General features: G+C 50.6%; 1 protein-coding gene across 1 annotated transcript in view; it reads right to left on the bottom strand.

Moving 5' to 3' along the window:
* PSME4 (proteasome activator subunit 4) overlaps nucleotides 1-18,969 on the bottom strand; it is a 1,396,200-nt gene that overhangs the window by 713,890 nt on the left and 663,341 nt on the right. The window contains exon 30 of the mRNA XM_069234194.1: nucleotides 3,910-3,963. Within this exon, the coding sequence (XP_069090295.1) occupies nucleotides 3,910-3,963 (54 nt within the window). The remainder of the gene's footprint in view (nucleotides 1-3,909; nucleotides 3,964-18,969) is intronic.

The raw sequence follows: 18,969 nt of genomic DNA, 5'->3' as shown, positions 1-18,969 counted from the left end.
AGCCTCTTGATTCCCTATCCGGGGGAGCGGAAGGGAAGGCACAACGGGAAATGGGGGCTTGGACCACCAAGCTCTCCGGGGAGGGGTGTTGGGTGAGGAAACTAGGGACTGTAGGAGCTGGTCGATAGCGGTGGCCAGTTGTCCTATTCACAGGAGCTCCTGTGCTGGGTTTGGACCACGTCCCCAGCAGGACATCAGTAAGGGCTTCATTAAAGGGTAACATCGGCTCTGACGTAGCAACCCTGGTTGAAGCACCTCTGTCAGGATGTTAGTCCTGACTGGCACCGTAGGCAACTCCAGGTCCGAGACCTCAGCCACTCAACGCACCACAATGGAGTATGATGCTCCCTCCTCCGTAGCCACAGAAGTAGGTGAGAGCATACCAGTATCTGGAGAAGTATCCAGTCCTCTGGCTTCCCCCAGTTCCTCATACCAGTCCTGCTCCTTTAATCCCATTCCTCACCTGTGCCTAGCTGATCGAAATAAGCCACAGGTACTGATCTGGGTCTAGTTGGTGCCATCGAAGTCTGAATCGGCATTGTGCGACGTCGTTCCAGCTCCGGATCATCTGGAATGAGGATGGGGCTTCCACCACCAGTGGGCGCAGGCGGTTGGGGGAGCGTCGACGTCAGGCCCAGCGCCGAAGGAGGCCGACTGTGTGGAACCGGCACTGGTCTAGATTTGATATCGGATCTTGGGGTCCCCAATGGTGCCGGGGCCGAAGATGTTGGCGTCAAACCCGATGGGGCCCCTGCTGTCCCTGCAGGGTCTGAGGAACCACCCCCCAGGGGCAGCCCGCTCAAAAACGAGGTGCATGGCTTCATTGAAGTCTTTAATTTGAGCAGGGGTCGCTCCTGGAAAAGAGGGGGATGCAAAGTCAGCCCTGGCAATGGCTCCGCAGAGGCGTGCTTGGAACATCGACATTCCTGTGACGCCTCACCAGCCGACGGGCATGGCAAAATTCGCTTGGACTTCTTCTTCTTGTGCCTCTTCCCCGAGGGTCCCGAGGACCTCGAGTGGGAAGAAAAGGACTCGGGGCTCCTCCTTGAGTGGGACCGTGACCTCCGAGGAGTCGCGCCAACTGAAGTTGACTGCCCGGCTGCCATGAGCTTTAGAGACCACTCTCTCAAAGCCTTCGGGGCCATGGCCCAGCAGTCGGAGCACAACTTTGAGTCGTGGTCTCTGTGGAGGCACCAGAGACATACCTGGTGGGGGTCTGTCACCAATATGGCGCGATGGCAGGCGCCACACGGCTTGAACCCCTTCTTCCTGGGTGACATCTTTCTCACACAGACGAAAAAATTATTTGTCAAAAGGGTTGAAAAAAGGGTTGCCAAAAAAGGCAAAGGGTAGCTCGATCTCGGACCTGCACTTAATGGTGCGGAAGGAAAAGAACTGACATACGCGCGCCGGGTTGGCGCCTTTATAGGCGACTGTGACATCACAGTGTGTGTGATGTCACAGCACCCTCCCCCCAGTGTGCATGTCCCCCAGTGTGTAGAGCACTGGGGGGGGGGGGGGGACACACACACTCACAAGCACACGAAACACACCCTCAGCGGCACAGGAGCGGCCGGGTGCAGTGTGCAAAGTAGGTGTCAGGTTTGCTGTAGAAAACAATGGAGGGACCCGGGGGTCACTCTGGCGATGCAGGCAGGGCACAGGGGGGCTTCTCGGTCCAGCCACCGACGGGGCCGTCTTCTGGTCACTCCTGCACTGGTAGGTGGTTCCTCTCTGTCCTGGGAGCTGCGTGTGCGGTGCTTGGTCCAGGCGTCGGGTTCCTTTGTTACTAGGCAGTCGCTATCAGGGGGAACCTCTGGATCCTTTCTGCAGGCGTTGCTGTGGGGGTGCAGGGAGGTTGACTCAGGGTGTCCTCTCTGCAGTGTTCCTTTCTCCAAACTCAAGCAGGGGGCATCGGGTGCAGTGTGTGAAGACTCACGCTTCTGGCTGGAAGTGAGAGTCTCTTTAAAGTTGGCTTCTTGTTGCTGTTTTGTAGTTGTTTCTGGACAGAGCCAGTGTCCTTGGGAGGTTCTTGGTCCTTTAGGTGCAGGTCAGTCCTCAGAGGTCGCTGGTCTCGCTGGATGCGTTGTTGTGCAGGTTCTTTGAGTCTGGAGATAAGCCAGTAGGGCTGGGGCCAAGTGAATTGTCGTCTCCATCGTCTTTGCGGGGCTTTCAGGCCAGCAGTCCTTGTTGTAGGTTGCAGGAATCGGATTTCCTGGGTTCAGGGTCGCACCTAAATACTGAATTTAGGGGTGTGTTTAGGTCTGGGGGCAGTAGCCAAAGGCTATTGTCCTTGAGGGAGGCTACACCCTCTATGTGCCTCCTCCCTGAGGGGAGGGGGGCACATCCCTATTTCTATAATTTTCTCATTATCTCCTCTGGACTTGCCTCCAAAAGTGGGGCTTTGTCTGGGGGGGGGCAGGCATCTCCACTAGCTGGAGTGCCCTGGGGCATTGTAACACGAAGCCTGAGCCTTTGAGGCTCACTGCTAGGTGTTACAGTTCCTGAAAAGGGGGGGGGGGGAGGAGTGAAGCACCTCCACCCAGGTCAGGCTTTGTTGCTGGCCTCAGAGAGCACAAAGGCTCTCACCCCATGGGGTCAGAAACTCGTCTGAATGGTAGGCTGGCACAGACCAGTCAGTCCTGCACTGAAGGATTGGGTAAAATACAGGGGGTATCTCTAAGATTTTAATAAATCCCACACTGGCATCAGTGTGGGTTTATTATTCTGAGAAGTTTGATACCAAACTTCCCAGTATTCAGTGTAGCCATTATGGAACTGTGGAGTTCGTTTTGACAAAATCCCAGACCATATGCTTAATATGGCCACACTTTACTTACAATGACTAAGAATAGACTTAGACACTGTAGGAGCATATTGCTCATGCAGCTATGCCCTCACCTGTGGTATAGTGCACCCTGCCTTAGGGTTTTAAGGCCTGCTAGAGGGGTGACTTACCTATGCCACAGGCAGTATTTTGGGTGCATGGCATCCTGAGGGGGATGCCATGTCGACTTTGCCTTTTTCTCCCCACCAACACACACAATTTGCAATGGCAGTGTGCAAGAGTTAGGTGAGGGGTCCCTTAGGGTGGCACAACAAATGCTGCAGCCCTTAGGGACCTTCCCTGGTCACAGGGCCCTTGGTACCACTAGTACCTTTTACAAGGGACTTATCTGTGTGCCAGGGGTGTGCAAATTGTGGAAACAATGGCACATTTTTAGTGAAAGAAAACTGGTGCTGGGGCCTGGTTAGCAGGGTCTCAGCACACTTCTCAGTCAAGTCAGCATCAGTATCAGGCAAAAAGTGGGGGGTAACTGCAAGAGGGAGACATTTTCCTACAGGATCCGAACCCATGCACGACCACCCTATCAATACTGTGGAAAGGACCACAGCAATGATGTCATAAACACAAAGAAAACATGGCTAAGAAACACTACCTATGACCGGAGGACAGCAATGCCAAATGAGCCAGTGAAAATAAATCCATTTCTTCCTGTATGTAGACCCGAACCGCATGTTCTACCCTGTTGGAACACAGAGCAGCATATCATGGCAGGAATGGTTTCTGATAATTTAAGAAGCAATTTGTAATCCAAGCTACAAGGCAGTGCCATGAGCTCGATATCAGAAAAAGACAAGTTTATAAATAGTAACCTTACCTGGCAAAAGAAAGTTATAGATCACATTAACACAGAACATCTATTTTTCTAATAAACACACTGAAAAAAACTTCAGGAATAGTCCAGATATATTATACTCTCAACAGTGCATTAACTCTTTTTTCAGAAAACATTAAAATTGTCAAAACCTAAATCAAATGCAAAGTATGAAATCCTATCTTCGTCATACATTATAATTTTTAAAAAACGACAAAGCAAATACGTTAAAGCATGCAACACTACTTACAGATTTCTTTCACTAATGCAGTCCAACAGATGATTGATCAATTTTTCATAGTTTCTGAAAAACATAAGGTACTATAGATCACTAATAGTAAACATAAGTCATGTTATATCCTAATGCAGGTTTTAAATATCCTCGGTATCACTTGCTAAAGGACGCAACACCCACTTTCTCTTCTTTATAGTCCTTTTCGATTTACCCACACAGTACAATGCTGAAAGCAACTTAAATGATTTAGTATGAGTACCATTTGGCAAGCATGGAAATCTGACCCTCCCTTTGAATAGAACAGGTTCATTAAGGCACCAAAGAAAAAACAAATACTGATGGCCAGCTGAAGGAGGGGGAAATAACAGAGGGACAGCTGAAAGAGTGAGAAGCTGACAGGGAGAGTGGAAGAATCAGAAGGGAGCAAGAGAAAATAACTTAGTAAGATAGGAAGCAGGAGCAAGCGGAATGGAACAGTGTGGCAAGAGAAGAACAAGTTACTTACCTTCGGTAACAAATTATCTGGTAAAGACTCTATCTAGCTGCAGATTCCTTACCTTAGAACTCCCTGGCGTCAGCTTCAAATCTGGAATTTATCTGCTGAGCAATACCCTGCGTGCGCCATCGCGTGGTGTAGTTCGGATCCACATGCGTCGTCCGGCTTAGTGTGGCTTCATCTGCGTTGTTGGAGCCTTCTGTGACGTCACGGTCTTTTATATAGGCACCACCCCGGCGCGCGTACGTCCGTTCTTTTCCACAACTTACCACACCAGATGCGCAGAGTCATGGAACAACCAAGAAACATTTCAGTTTTACACTTGATTGTTTGAAGAAAAAGACATGCCCTTAAAAAAGGCAAAAATGCCAAACCATGATGCATATATATCCAGAGTGGGGAGGCCTGGTTGGGTGTAAGGAATCTGCAGCTTAATAGAGTCTCTACCAGATAATTAGTTACCGTAAGTAAGTAACTTGTTCCTCTGATACAGACTTCTAGCTGCAGATTCCTAACCTTACAATACATACCCAAGCTATAACTCCTGGTGGTGGGTCGCAAGGATATTTTTCACACCAGGAAGTCCTGGAGGACCGAGCGGGCAAAATGCCCCTCCCTCTTCACCTGGCTATCCAGGCAGCAGTGTCTTGAAAACGTGTGCAAGGAAGCCCACGTTGCCACTTGGCAGATGTCAAGTACCGGCACGCCACGAGCCAACGCAGTGGTAGCAGCTTTCCCTCTGGTAGAGTGAGCCCTCAAGCCCTCCGGAGGCTGATTCTTAGCCAAAGCGAAGCAAATCTTTACACAGAGAATGACCCAGCGCGAAATGGATCCTTTCTCTACTGCCCGACCCTGCTTTGCACCAATGTACCCCACAAAGAGTTGGTCGTCCACCCGGAACTCTTTTGTGCGGTCAAGGTAGAATGATAACGCTCTTTTTAGGTCCAGCCAATGGATACGCTCCTCTTCCTTAGAGGGATGCGGTGGCGCAAAGAAGGTGGGCAGGATGATATTTTGACCAAGATGGAAAAGGGTCACCACCTTGGGGAGGAAAGAGGCACGAGTTCTGAGGACTACTTTATCAGGATATATCGTGAGATACAGTGGTTTCGATTATAAAGCCTGCAGCTCACTCACTCTTCTGGCAGATTTAATTGCCAACAAAAAAGCTGTTTTGATAGTGAGCAGCCAGAGATGACAGTTATATAAACACTCAAAAAAAGCATACATTAGAAAAGTAAGTACAATATTAAGATCCCACTGGGGCATAAAAGGCACAGGTGGAAACATATGCACAAACCCTTTTAAAAATCTCTGTACGATGGGAGACTTGAACAAAGATGGTTGGTCGGGCAAGCGTAGACAAGCCGATAAGGCAGCAAGATAGCCCTTGAGAGTCCCTAAGGAGGAACCCTGTTGGGCGAGAGATAGAATAAACAAAAGGACACTAGATAAAGAAGAAAAAAGAGGATCAATAGACCTCTCTGTACAATATGAAACAAAACGTTTCCACTGGCAGGCGTAAATTGACTTAGTAGAGGGACGCCTGGCTACCAGAATGACATCACGCACTTCGGAGGGGAGGTCATAAACCATCAACTGTCGCCACTTAACCTCCACACATCAAGTCGTAAAGTTGACAGGTTCGGGTAGGGAACCTTCCCCTGCTGCTGCGACAGATGATCCTTCCGAAGAGGCAACCTGATTGGAGTACTAATGCTCATTTTGAGAAGGTCTGGATACCAGACTCTCCGTGCCCAATCCGGAGCCACTAGGATTACTTGGGCCTGGTTGTTCTTGATTTTCTTGAGAACTCTGGGCAGAAGTGGTATGGGTGGAAAGGCGCACAGGAGGCATGAAATCCAGTTGCGACGAAAAGCGTTGCCTAGCGATAGCACCCTGTAGGAAGTTGGCTCTGTATATACTATCTCAAAGTGAGAGATAGTTTGCACAGAGTCCAAGGGTTCTCCTTAGATATTGATAGTGGCACACAGGCAATAAATGAGAACACACACTCAAAGACGTAACTCCAGAACAATAGGTTTTCATATAGAAAAATATTATTTTCTTAATTTTTTTTAGAACCACACGATTTGGAATTCAAGTAAGTACATAAATTGTAAGGTACTTGGCATAGGTAAATATGGAACTTTGAATTAAAATAGTAATGTACACAGTTTTGGCAAAAATGGCAATAAGCTATTTTAAAAGTGGACACTGCAAAAATCAACAGTTCCTGGGGAGTAAGCAATAGTTTGTTTTTCAGGTAAGTAAAGCACTTAGAAGTTCAGTCTCCGGCACATGGGCAGCTCACCGCTGGGGGTTCAAGTCAACCCCAAACACTCAGCACCAGCAATACAGGGCCGGTCAGGTGCAGAGGTCAATTTAGGGCCTAAATAGCATAGGCGCCTATGGAGACCAGGGATGCTACGGTTCCAGTCTACTAGCAGGTAAGTACCAGCGTCCTCGGGGAGCACACCAAGGGGGGAGGGGGCGATTTGTAGAGCACGGGGGGGGGTCCCAAACAGGCACACAAAATACACCCTCAGCGTCACAGGGGCAGCCGGGTGCAGTGTGCAAAGTAGGTGTCGAGTTTAGTATTGATTTCAATGGAGGGACCCGGGGGTCACTCTGGCGATGAAGGCAGGGCACAGGGGGGCTTAACGGGCCAGCCACCGCCTGGGCAACGATGAGGGTCGCCTGCTGGTCACTCCTGCACTGGTAGTTGGTTTCTCTCTAGCCTGTGGGCTGCGGGTACAGTGCTTCTTCCAGGCGTCGGGTTCTTTGTTACCGAGCAGTCGCAGTCAGGGGAAGCCTCCAGATTCCCTCTGCAGGCATCACCATCGGGGTGCAGGGAAGTCATCTCAGGGTGTCCACATTGTGGGAGTCGCCGGGGGGTCCTTGCTGCAGTGTTGGTTTCTCTGGACACGAGCAGGGGCGTCGGGGGCAGAGTGTTGGGGACTCACGCTTCTGGAGTGAGGCTGGAGTCCCTTTAAAGTTGGTTTCTTCTTTGTTGCTTGGACAGAGCCGCTGTCCACAGGACTTTCTTGGGCCTGTGGGTTGCAGGGCAGTCCTCTGAGTCGGCAGAGGTCACTGGTCCAGCTGGATGCGTCGCTGTTGCAGGTTCTTTAAATCTAGAGACAGCAGTTGTCGTCTCCTTTTTCTCTGCGGGTTTTTTAGGTCAGCAGACCTTCTTCTAGTTAGGTCATCAGGAATCTGATTTCCTGGGTTCAGGGACGACCCTAAATACTAGATTTAGGGGTGTGTTTAGAGCTGGAGGGCAGTAGCCAATGGCTACTGTCCCCGAAGGTTGCTAGACCCTCCTTGTGCCTCCTCCCTTTGGGGAAGGGGGCACATCCCTAATCCTATTGGGTTAAATCCTCCAAAGCAAGATGGAGGATTTTCTAAGGAAGGGGTCACCTCAGCACTGGACACCTTAGGGGCTGTCCTGGCTGGAGGGTGACTCCTCCTTGTTTTTCTCATTATCTCCTCTGTACTTGCCGTCAAAAGTGGGGGCTGTGTCCAGGGGCCGGGTATCTCCACTAGCTGGAGTGCCCTGGGGCATTGTTAAACCAGGCTTGAGCCTTTGATGCTCACCGTCAGGTGTTACAGTTCCTGCAGGGGGAGGTGTGAGGCACCTTCACCCAGGACAGGCTTTGTTCCTGGTCACAGAATGCACAAAGGCACTCACCCCATGTGGCCAGAAACTAGTCTGCAAGTGGCAGGCTGGCAGAGACCAGTCAGCCTAGCACTAGCAGTTGGGCTGACATGCAGGGGCCATCTCTAAGATGCCCTATAAGTGCATTTTTCAATAAATCTCACACTGGGATCAGTGTGGGTTTATTGTGCTTAGAAGTTTGATACCAAACTTCCCAGGTTTCAGTGTTGCCATTATGGAACTGTGGAGTTTGTGTTTGATAAACTCCCAAACCATATTCTCCTTATGGCTAACCTGCACTTACATTGTCTAAGGTTTGGCTTAGACACTGTAGGGGCATAGTGCTCATGCAGCTATGCCCTCGCCTGTGGTATAGTGCACCCTCCCTTAGGGCTGTAAGGCCTGCTAGAGGGGTGACTTACCTATGCCACAGGCAGTGGGTTGTGGGCATAGCACTCTGAGGGGAGTGCCATGTTGACTTTGTCTTTTTCTACCCACCAGCACACAGAAGCTGTGAGGCAGTGTGCATGTACCTAGTGAGGGGTCCCCAGGGTGGCATAAGACATGCTGCAGCCCTTAGAGACCTTCCCTGGCCACAAGGCCCTTGGTACCAGGGGTACCTTTTACAAGGGACTTATCTGTGTGCAAGGGCTGTGTCAATTGTAGAGACAAAGGTACAGTTTTGGGGAAAGAACACTAGTGCTGGGGCCTGGTTAGCAGAGTTCCAGCACACTTTCAATCAAAGCTGGCATCAACAAAAGGCAAAAAGTTAGGGAGTAAACATGCTAAAGGTGGCATTTTCCTACACCACTGAAAGCCATCATATGCCATCTGGCATGACTGACTAACAGGATGCATCTGGCATGACTGACTAACATGAGACCCAGCAGCCTCAGAGTCAGTCTCACTGAAATCCAGAATAGAGGCCGAAACATCGGTATCATAACCTGAATATCCTGCACTCACTGCTCGGGCGGATAAGCCCGAAACTGCACTGTATCCATATCAGCCCCGATAAAACTGAGCTTCTGAGAGGGACGCCGGTGTGACTTCAACACATTTACAGTAAACCCCAGCGAATGCAGGATGTTAGCTGTAGTCTGGAGGCGGGAGATGACTTTCAGGGGTGTGTCTGCCTTCAACAGCCAGTCGTCGAGGTAAGTCTGGAACCCCTAACTTGCGCATGAGCTGCAACCACTACCATCACTTTCGTGAACAACCGAGGGGCGTTGGTAAGGCCAAAGGGGAGCACAGTGAACTGAAAATGCTCGTGACCTACCACGAAACTTAGGTAACGTCTGTGGGCCGGCAGGACGGGAATATAGAAATAGGCATCCTGCAAATCCAACGCTACCATGCAGTCACCAGGGTCCACAGCAGAAAGGACCTGAGCTAGGGTTAACATCTTGAACTTCTTCTTGAAAAAGAGATTGAGGGACCGGAGATCTAGAATAGGGCGAAGGCCCTTGTCCTTTTTTGGCACCAGAAGGTAGCGGGAATAGCAACCACAACCTACTTCTGGCACAGGGACCCTCTCTATGGCTCCCTTGGCCAAGAGAGCCTTGACTTCCTTGTGGAGAAGTGCCAAATGATCCTCCGATAGATGCTCGAATGATGGTGGTATGGCTGGAGGAGAAGTCTCAAAGGGGAAGAAGTAGCCCATTCGGATGATATGTAAAACCCACCTGTCTGTGGTAATGGATTCCCTGTGGGGCAGGTGATGGCGAATCCTGCTGCCAACTGTTCCCAGATGTCCCAACAGAATAGGAAGGTTTAGAGGCAGAGGAGGAAGCGGGGATGGACTGGACGGCCAGCTGACTCCCTGATCCACAAGGTCGTTTGATTCCGCATCTGCGCAGGGACTATACAGCATGCATGGGTCGGTGGCTTGGTGGAAATAGACGCGGTTGAGTGCCTCTTCCATAGCCACGAAAGGAGCAAGAGGCGAACTGAGTGGGCTGAGGAGTGGCTGCGGGGCTACGGGATAGAGCCGTAGCCTGGGAATCCTTAAAGCATTCGAGCGCTGAGTCCCCCTTGTCTCTGAAGAGATGAGTGTCATCAAAGGGCATGTCCATCAAAGATTGCTGGACATCCCCCGAAAAGCCAGACATCCTCAACCAGGCGTGGCGTCTCAATGCCACTATCGAGCAACCGATCTGCCCAGTCAGTCGGTTGTATCCAGTACACAACTTATCATGAGCTTGACTGCGTCTCTCCTATCTGCCATGGCTTGGGAGAGAACGTTCTGGTTCTCTTCCGGAACTTGAGGCAGCATTTGAGCGACTATATCCCAGAAAGTATGGGAATAGAGGCCCAAAAGACATGCACTGCTCGTGGACTGCAGGGCTGCCTCCTCCGTAGCCACGGTACGGGGAGAAAACATGCCAGTGTCTGGGGAGGTGTCCAACCAACTGGCATCACCCAAATCCTGTACCCAGATCATGCTGTTCTTCTAAAGGGTCCAGCAACCCCTCTACACTATCCCTGTAACAATACGCATAGTAAAAGTGTTCAGGATCAACTTTGGGCACAGCAGAGCCCATAGAAAACGAAATTGGCATTGAGCGACGTAATTCCGACTCCGGATCGTCAAGAATAAGTAGAGTGTCGAGGTCGATTGTGGGCCCAATCGGTGCCGGGAGCGTTCACGTCTGACCTGACACAGGGAAAGGTCGTATTGGTACGACCGGAGTCGGTACGGATCCTGAAGTGCACTCCGGAGTCAGGACCTAATTAGCTGACTTGGAACCTGAGGGGGCCCTCACCGACTCCCCTGGGAACCCAGGGTGCCGAGAGTGGGTCAGACTGCCCTAATATGAAGCGCATGGCCTCATAGAACTCTTTAAGTTGGGCAGGGTCCAGGAAAGCCAGGGAGGCGCAGGAACGGACCCAGACTGAGACTCCGTAGAAGGAGGCCTAGAACGTTGATGCTCTTCCTGCGTCGCATCGTGTGAGCGACGGGGCAAAGTCGAAGAACGTTTCTTTCGACTTCTTCTTACCCGAATGTCCAGATGACTTAGACGAAGATAATGGTGGTGACCCAGCGCCCGGTCTCCTGAACTTTTTCTCAAAGGGGACCGGGAACGACACGGAGTCGAGTCTCGGGCTCCCATTAGCTTCAGGGTTGCTCCTCAAAACCTCGGAACACGACCTTGGGTCGTGGTGGCACTCCAAACACCAGAGGCACACGAGGTGCAGATCCGTCACCGAAATCATGTGGTGACAGGAGTCGCAGGGTTTAAATCCGGTTTTACGGCACATCCCTCGACCCAAACCAAAACTCGTCAAAAACGAATTTGACAAAATGTTGTAGTTAGTCAAACATGACTGGGGTAGCTCTTCTCCGGATCTATGCGTAGGCTGGCGTGGAAAGAGAAGAACTGACGTCAGCACGCCGGGGTGGCGTCTATATATGACCGCAACGTCATCATGGAGACCACAATGCCCGCCACCTAACGGTGTGCAGGGGTACTACTCGAAGAAAAATTCTCCAGATCCAGTCTGATGCCTGGGGAAATTCTAAGGTAAGGAATCTACAACTAGAAGTCTCTATCGGATACATGCTGAAGCCCATGGGGATCATACCTGGTACCCCCAATGCCCTGTGTACCTGGGTACCATATACTAGGTGTAGGAAAATGCCACTGTTGGCATGATCACCCAACACTTTTTGCATAGTGTTGACGCCAGCTTCGATTGGAAGTGTGCTGGGACCCTGCTAACCAGCCCCCAGGACCAGTGTTCTTTCCCTAAAACTGTACCTTTGTTTCCACAATTGGCACAGCCCTGGCATACAGTTAAGTACCTTGTAAAAGGTAACCCTGGTACCAAGGGGCCCTGTGGCCAGGGAAGATCCCTAAGGGCTGCAGCATGTATTATGCAACCCTTAGGGACTCCCCATTCAGTACATGCACACTGCATTGCAGCTTGTGTGTGCTAGTGGGGAGAAAAGACAAAGTCGGAATGGCACTCCCCTTAAGGGTGCCATGCCCACAAACCACTGCCTGTGGCATAGGTAAGTCACCCCTCTAGCAGGCGTTACAGCCCTAAGGCAGAGTGCACTACACCACAGGTGAGGGCATAGCTGTATGAGCACTATGCCCCTACAGTGCCTAAGTCAATTCTTAGACATTGTAAGTACAGTGTGGCCATATTAAGTATATGGTCTGGGAAATAAACTCCACAGTTCCATATTGGCTACACTGAACACTGGGAAGTTTGGTATCAAACTCCTCAGAATAATAAACCCACACTGATGCCAGTGTTGGATTTATTATAAAATGCACACAGAGGGCATCTTAGAGATGCCCCCTGTATTTTACCAAGCCCTTCAGTGCAGGACTGACTGGTCTTTGCCAGCCTGCCACTGAGAGACGAGTTTCTGACCCCAAGGGTTGAGAGCCTTTGTGCTCTCTGAGGCCAGAAATAAAGCCTGTCATGGGTGGAGGTGCTTCACACCTCCCCCCTGCAGGAACTGTAACACCTAGCAGTGAGCCTCAAAGGTTCTGGCTTCAAGTTACAATGCCCCAGGGCACTCCAGCTAGTGGAGATGCCCGCCCCCGGACACAGCCTCCACTTTTTGGAGGCAGGTCCAGAGGGATAGTGAGAAAAACAAGGAGGAGTCACCCTCTCAGCCAGGAAAGCCCAAAGGTATCCTGAGCTGAGGAAACCCCACCTTAGGAAATCCTCCATCTTGCCTTGGAGGATTAGGACCAATAGGGATAGGGATGTACCCCCTCCTCAGTGGGAGTGGGCACAAGGAGGATGTAGCCACCCTCAGGGACAGTAGCCATTGGCTGCTGCCCCCTGACCCTAACACACCCCTAAATTTAGTATTTAGGGGTGTTCCTGAGCCCAGCTATAGGAAAATGGCTCCCTGTTGCAGTTATCCCCCACCTTTTTGCCTGATATTGAGGCTGATGTGACCAAGACGTGTGCTGGGACCCTGCTAACCAGGCCCCAGCACCAGTTTTCTTTCACTAAAAATGTAGCGTTGTTTCCACAATCGGCACACCACTCGCACACAGATAAGTCCCTTCTAAAATGTACCCTGCGGCCAGGGAAGGTCCCTAAGGGCTGCAGCATGTGTTGTGCCACCCTAAGGGACCCCTCACCTAACACATGCACACTGTCATTGCAGATTGTATGGAGGATTCCCCCCAATAGGACTAGGGATGTGTAGCCACCCTCGAGGACAGTAGCAATTGGCTACTACCCCCCAGACCTAAATATACCCCTAAATTGAGTATTTAGGGGCGACCCTGAATCCAGGAAACCACATTCCCGATGGTCTACAACAAGAAGGACTGCTGACCTGAACGACCCGCAGAGACGACAACTGACTTGGCCCCAGCCCTACTGGCCTGTCTCCAGATTCAAAGAACCTGCACAGCGACGCATCCAGCAGGACCAGCGACCTCTGAAGACTCAGAGGACTGCCCTGCAACCAAAGGACCAAGAAACTCCTGTTGACAGCGGCTCTGTCCAAAACAGCAACAAAGAAACCATCTTTAAAGGGACTCCAGCCTCACTCAAGAAGCGTGAGTCTCCAACACTCTGCACGTGAAGCCCTCAGCTCGTGTCCAGAAGAACCAACACTGCAGAGAGGACCCCCAGGTGACTCCCACGACGTGGACACCTGCTTAACTCTACCCTCTGATAATACTACTGCTCAACAACACTACCACAAAGCAGAGCATTAGTATTATCTAATTTTGCCACTATCAACCTCTAAGGGGAACCCTTGGACTCTGTGCACACTATCTCTCACTTTGAGAGATAACAGAGTATATACAGAGCCAACTTCCTACACCAGCTCTTCAGATTCCTGATGACCTCAAGAAAGAAGGACTGCTGAGCTAAAAAAAAAAAAAACACAGAGAACACAAGAAGATAACAACTGACTCGGCCCCAGCCCTACCGGTCCAACTCCTGCATCAAAAAGATGCACGAGAAGAAGCAAAGCATCCTGCAGGACCAGCAACCCCTGAAAAGCCTCCAGGGGACTGCCTGCACCACAGAGGACCAAGAAACTCCAGTGGACAGCAGCTCTGTCCAGCAAGAAGAAAAGAAAGGGACTCCCACCTCACTCATGAAGTGTGAGTCCAAACTACTCTGCACCGATGACCCGACCCATGTTCAGAGGAACCAACTACCCAGAGAGGATCCCAGGGCGATTACAACTTCGTGTACACTCAGGGCCAACCTCTTCAGGCCCCCACGAGACGCCTGCAAAGAGAATCCCAAGGACCCCCCTGACCGCGACTGCCCTGGACGAAGATATTCGCACTGCACCCGCAGGCCCAAGAGAAACCGACCACTGGTGCATCAACGACCAGCAGGGGGCCCTCACCCTTGCCCAGTCAGTGGCTTGCCCGAGAAGCCCCCTGTGCCCTGCCTGCAGCGCCATAAGTGACCTCTGGGTCATGCCATAAGAGTTCTATTAAGAACCCGATGCCCTATTTGCCCACTGCACCCGGCAGCCCCAGTGCCACTGAGGGTGTGGTTCCTGTGCCTACTTGGGGCCCCCCCAGTGCTCCTTCAAACCCCCCTGGTCTGCCCTCCGACAACCCAGGTACTTACCTGCAAGCAGACCAGAACCAGAGTACTCCGTCTCCATAGGCGCCCATGTTATTTTGCCCCCTGTTTGACCTCTGCACCTGACCGGCCCTGTGTTCCTTCTGCTGTATGTTTGGGGTGATCCTGAAAGCCCTAACCGTGGGCTACCTATGCCCGGAGACTGAACCCGTAAGTAGATTATTTACCACTGAAACTGTACTTTACTTACCTTCCCCTGGAACTGTTGAAAATTTCAGTGTCCATTTTTAAAATAGCTTTTTGCCATTTTAAGAAAACTGTGTACATTGTTGAATCCATTCAAAGTTCTACATATTACTATGCAAAGTACCTTTCATTTAATGTACTTACCTGCTAAATGAATCATGTAGTTCTAGAAATAAATTAACAAAAGAATATTTTTCTATATCAAAACCTATTGGTCTGGAGTTAGGTCACTGAGTGTGTGTTTTCACTTATTGCTTGTGTGTGTAGTGAAAAGTGCGATGGGTGCAACTGCACCCGTCGCACGGCTGCAACACCGCCGGCTCCATTTGGAGCTGGCTCCTATGTTGCGGCCGAGATCCCCGCTGGCCCCGCGGTTAGATCTTGGCAGAGGGCCATAGTGATGGAACTCAACCTCACTCCTTACCTCCATCTCGGGATGGCAGAGCTAAGGTCCCTCTGCTAAGAAAGATTTAAACTGGTTCCAACCCTACCAAAGTCAAGCTCCAGGAGCTCTTGGCAGAGTACATCAGGGACCACCCTACTGAGGAGGAAGACCTCCCCTTAGATGGGGAAGAAGTTTGGGGCGCGGGAGGTAGAACTCCCCCCTACTACCTTAACTAGGGAGACCAGGGTTCCAAGACCCCTGTCTCCACAAATCAGACTCAGAGACTCTGGTTCTTCCACAAGGGAGTCCAGTTCCTCTGTCAACATTGAAGGCAGTTTCAATGAGGAGGGCATCCTTTTAGCAAGGATGGCCAAAAAATTAGCCTTGGAGAAAGAGCTCCTGGCTATAGAAAGGGAGAAATCAGAAATGGGCTTAGCACCCATTCATGGTGGCAGCAATATAAATAGGGTAACCTTCACACTCTCTGGTAAAGATGCAGAATCTTATGACCTCATGAAGACTACCCTGATTGAGGGCTTTGGATTCTCAACTGAGGAGTACAGGATTAGGTTCAGGGGGGCTCACAAATCCTCGAGCCAGACCTGGGTTGATTTGGTTGACTTCTCAGTCAAAGCACTAGATGGTTGGATAACTGGCAGTGGTGTAAGTGATTATGATGGGTTGTATAACTTGTTTATGATAGAACATCCGTTAAGTAATTGCTTCAATGACAAATTGCATCAACATCTGGTAGACCTAGGTCCAATTTCTCCTCAACAACTGGGAAAGAAGGCAGACCACTGGGTCAAGCCTAGGGTGACCGATACTTCCACAGAGGGTGACCAAAAGAAAGGGTTCACAAAGACTCCCCCAGGGGAAGGGTGGTGAGACATCAAAGGACAAAAGTAAAGAGTCTTCTAGAGGGCCCCAAAAACCTGCTCTGGAGGGTGGGCCCGAGACTCTTCACAGTCCACAAATGGGTATAAGGGTAAAAACTTTGATCCGAAGAAGGCCTGGTGTCAAAACTGTAGACAGCATAGACACCAAGCTGGAGACAAGGCCTGTCCCAAGATAAGTCCCACAACAACAACTACTCCAGTTAGTACTGTAATAGCCAGTCACCAGGTGGGATCAACAGTGTGCCCAGAGCAAATCAGGGTTCACACTGAAGCTACATTAGTCTCTGAGGGTGGAGTGGATTTATCCACTCTAGCTGCCTGGCCGCCTAACATGCAAATATACAGGCAGCAGCTCTTTATCAATGGGAATAGAGTAGAAGCCTTGAGGGATGCCTGTGCCAGTGTCACCATGATGACAAACCAACTGGTTTCCCCAGGACAGTACCTGGCTGGACAGACATATCCAGTCACTAATGCTGACAATCAAACTAAAGTCCATCCCATGGCAATGGTAACTTTAGAAAGGGGAGGGGTCACTGGCCTGAAACAGGTGGTAGTTTCCTATGCAATTCCAGTAGAATGTCTGCTAGGGAATGATCTGGAGTCCTCAGCATGGGCTGAGGTAGAGCTCAAGACTCATGCAGCCATGTTGGGTATCCCTGAACTGGTGTGTGTCAAGACAAGGGCACAGAGCAGGGCTCAGGGTGAAAAAGAAGTGTTGGAGTCTGGAATAATGGCCCAACCTTCCAAGAGAAAAGGAATGAAGACTGGGGAACCAGCTTCAACACAGCACAAGAAACAGAACCTCTCTTCCCAGGAAGATGTTCTATCCCTTGAGGGAACTGAGTCCATGGAGCTGGAGCCTTATCAGGTTGAGCTCTTGGGCCCAGTGGGCTCTCGAGGGAACAGCTTTGTAAGGGACAAAAGAGTTGTCCCTCTCTTGAAGGCCTCAGACAGCAAGCAGCTGAGCAAGAAAAAGGAACTGTCAGTGGAACCCACAGGGTCTATTGGGAAGACGGGCTTCCTTACACTGAGGCAAGAGATCCTAAACCTGGTGCCACTAGGAGAGTGGTAGTGCCTCAGGAGTTTAGGGAGTTCATTCTGACCTTCGCACATTCCCCTTGCTCGGCATTTGGGACAAACCAAGACTTGGGAAGGACTAGTCAACCCTTTCTGTTGGCCAAATAAGTCTTAGAAGGTAAAGGAGTTTTGCACCTCCTGTGTCACCTGTCAAGCAAGTGGTAAGACAGGTGGCCATCCAAAGGCCCCCCTGATTCCACTTCCAGTTGTGGGGATCCCCACTGAGAGAGTGGGAGTGGACATAGTGGGTCCACTTGAACCTCCTACAGCATCAGGGAACCAATATATCTTGGTAGTAGTGGATCATGCTACCAGGTACCCTGAGGCAATTCCCCTTAGGTCCACTACTGGTCCTGCAGTAGCTAAAGCACTCATAGGTCTTTTTTAAAAAAAAATTTTTTTTTACCAGAGTGGGATTTTCTAAGGAGGTGGTTTCTGACAGAGGTACCAACTTCATGTCAGCTTACCTGAAACACATGTGGAATGAGTGTGGGGTGACTTACAAGTTCACCACACCATACAATCCACAAACCAATGGTCTTGTTGAAAGGTTTAACAAGACCCTGAAGGGCATGATCATGGTGCTCCCTGAAAAACTCAAAAAGGGATGGGATGTCCTCTTGCCATGCCTGTTTTTTGCCTACATAGGGGTGCACAGAAGAGAGTAGGGTTTTCCCCCCTTTGAGTTTCTGTTTGACCATCCTGTTAGGGGACCACTGGCACTTGAAAAAGAAGGCTGGGAGACCTCTCCATGAGCCTAAACAAGATGTGGTGGACTATGTACTAGGCCTACGTTCAAGGATGGCAGAGTACATGGAAAAGGCAAGCAAAAACCTTGAGGCCAGCCAACAACTCCAGAAGATGTGGTATCAATCAATCAATCAAATAATTTCTTAAGCGCACTACTCACCCGGTAGGGTCTCATGGCGCTGGGGGGGTGGCGGTTCCTGCTCCAAAAGACATGTTTTATGGTGCTTTCTGAAGGTTAGGAGGTCCTTGGTCTTGCGTAGGTTGATGGGGAGGGAGTTCCAGGTCTTGCCAGCGAGGTGGGAGAAGGATCTGCCGCCAGAGGTCGTGCATTGGATGCGGGGGGACTGAAGCGAGGGCGAGGTCGGCGGAGCGGAGCTGTCGAGTTGCTATGTGGAAGTTTACTCGCTCGTTCAGGTTGGGCGGTCCAGTGTCGTGGAGGGCTTTGTGAGCGTGGACAAGGACTTTGAAAATGATCCTTTTGTTGATGGGCAGCCAGTGTAGGGATCTGTGATGGGTTGATATGTGTTCGTGGTGAGGGAGGTTGAGGATGAGACTTGCGGCTGCGTTCTGGATTCGCTGAAGTTTTCTTTGAAGCTTGGCTGTGGTCCCTGCATAGAGGGCGTTGCCGTAGTCCAGTCTGTTGCGAATGAGGGCGTGGGTGACTGTTCTTCTTGTTTCTAAAGGAATCCATTTGAAAGTCTTGCGTAGCATGCAAAGGGTGTTGAAGGAGGAGGATGATATGGCATTGATTAGCTGGGTCATGGAGAGAGATGAGTCCAGAACGATGAAAAGGTTGCGTGCGTGGGTGGAGGGTGTTGGGGGTGGTGGGCCACCAAGAGTCGTTCCATGCTGTCTTGTTGGGGCTAAAGATGATGATCTCTGTTTTGTTTGAGTTTAATTTGAGGTGGCTTGCTGTCATCCATTTGGCGATGTCGAGGAGTCCGGCGTGCAGGTTAATCTTGGCAGTGGCTGGGTTCCTGGTGAGGGAGATGATGAGCTGGGTGTTGTCGGCATATGAAATGAT

Source organism: Pleurodeles waltl, chromosome 5, assembly GCF_031143425.1.
Source record: "Pleurodeles waltl isolate 20211129_DDA chromosome 5, aPleWal1.hap1.20221129, whole genome shotgun sequence".
Taxonomy (NCBI): domain Eukaryota; kingdom Metazoa; phylum Chordata; class Amphibia; order Caudata; family Salamandridae; genus Pleurodeles; species Pleurodeles waltl.
Note: the sequence above shows the minus strand (reverse complement) of the source record. Positions and strands in the feature narration are given on the sequence as shown.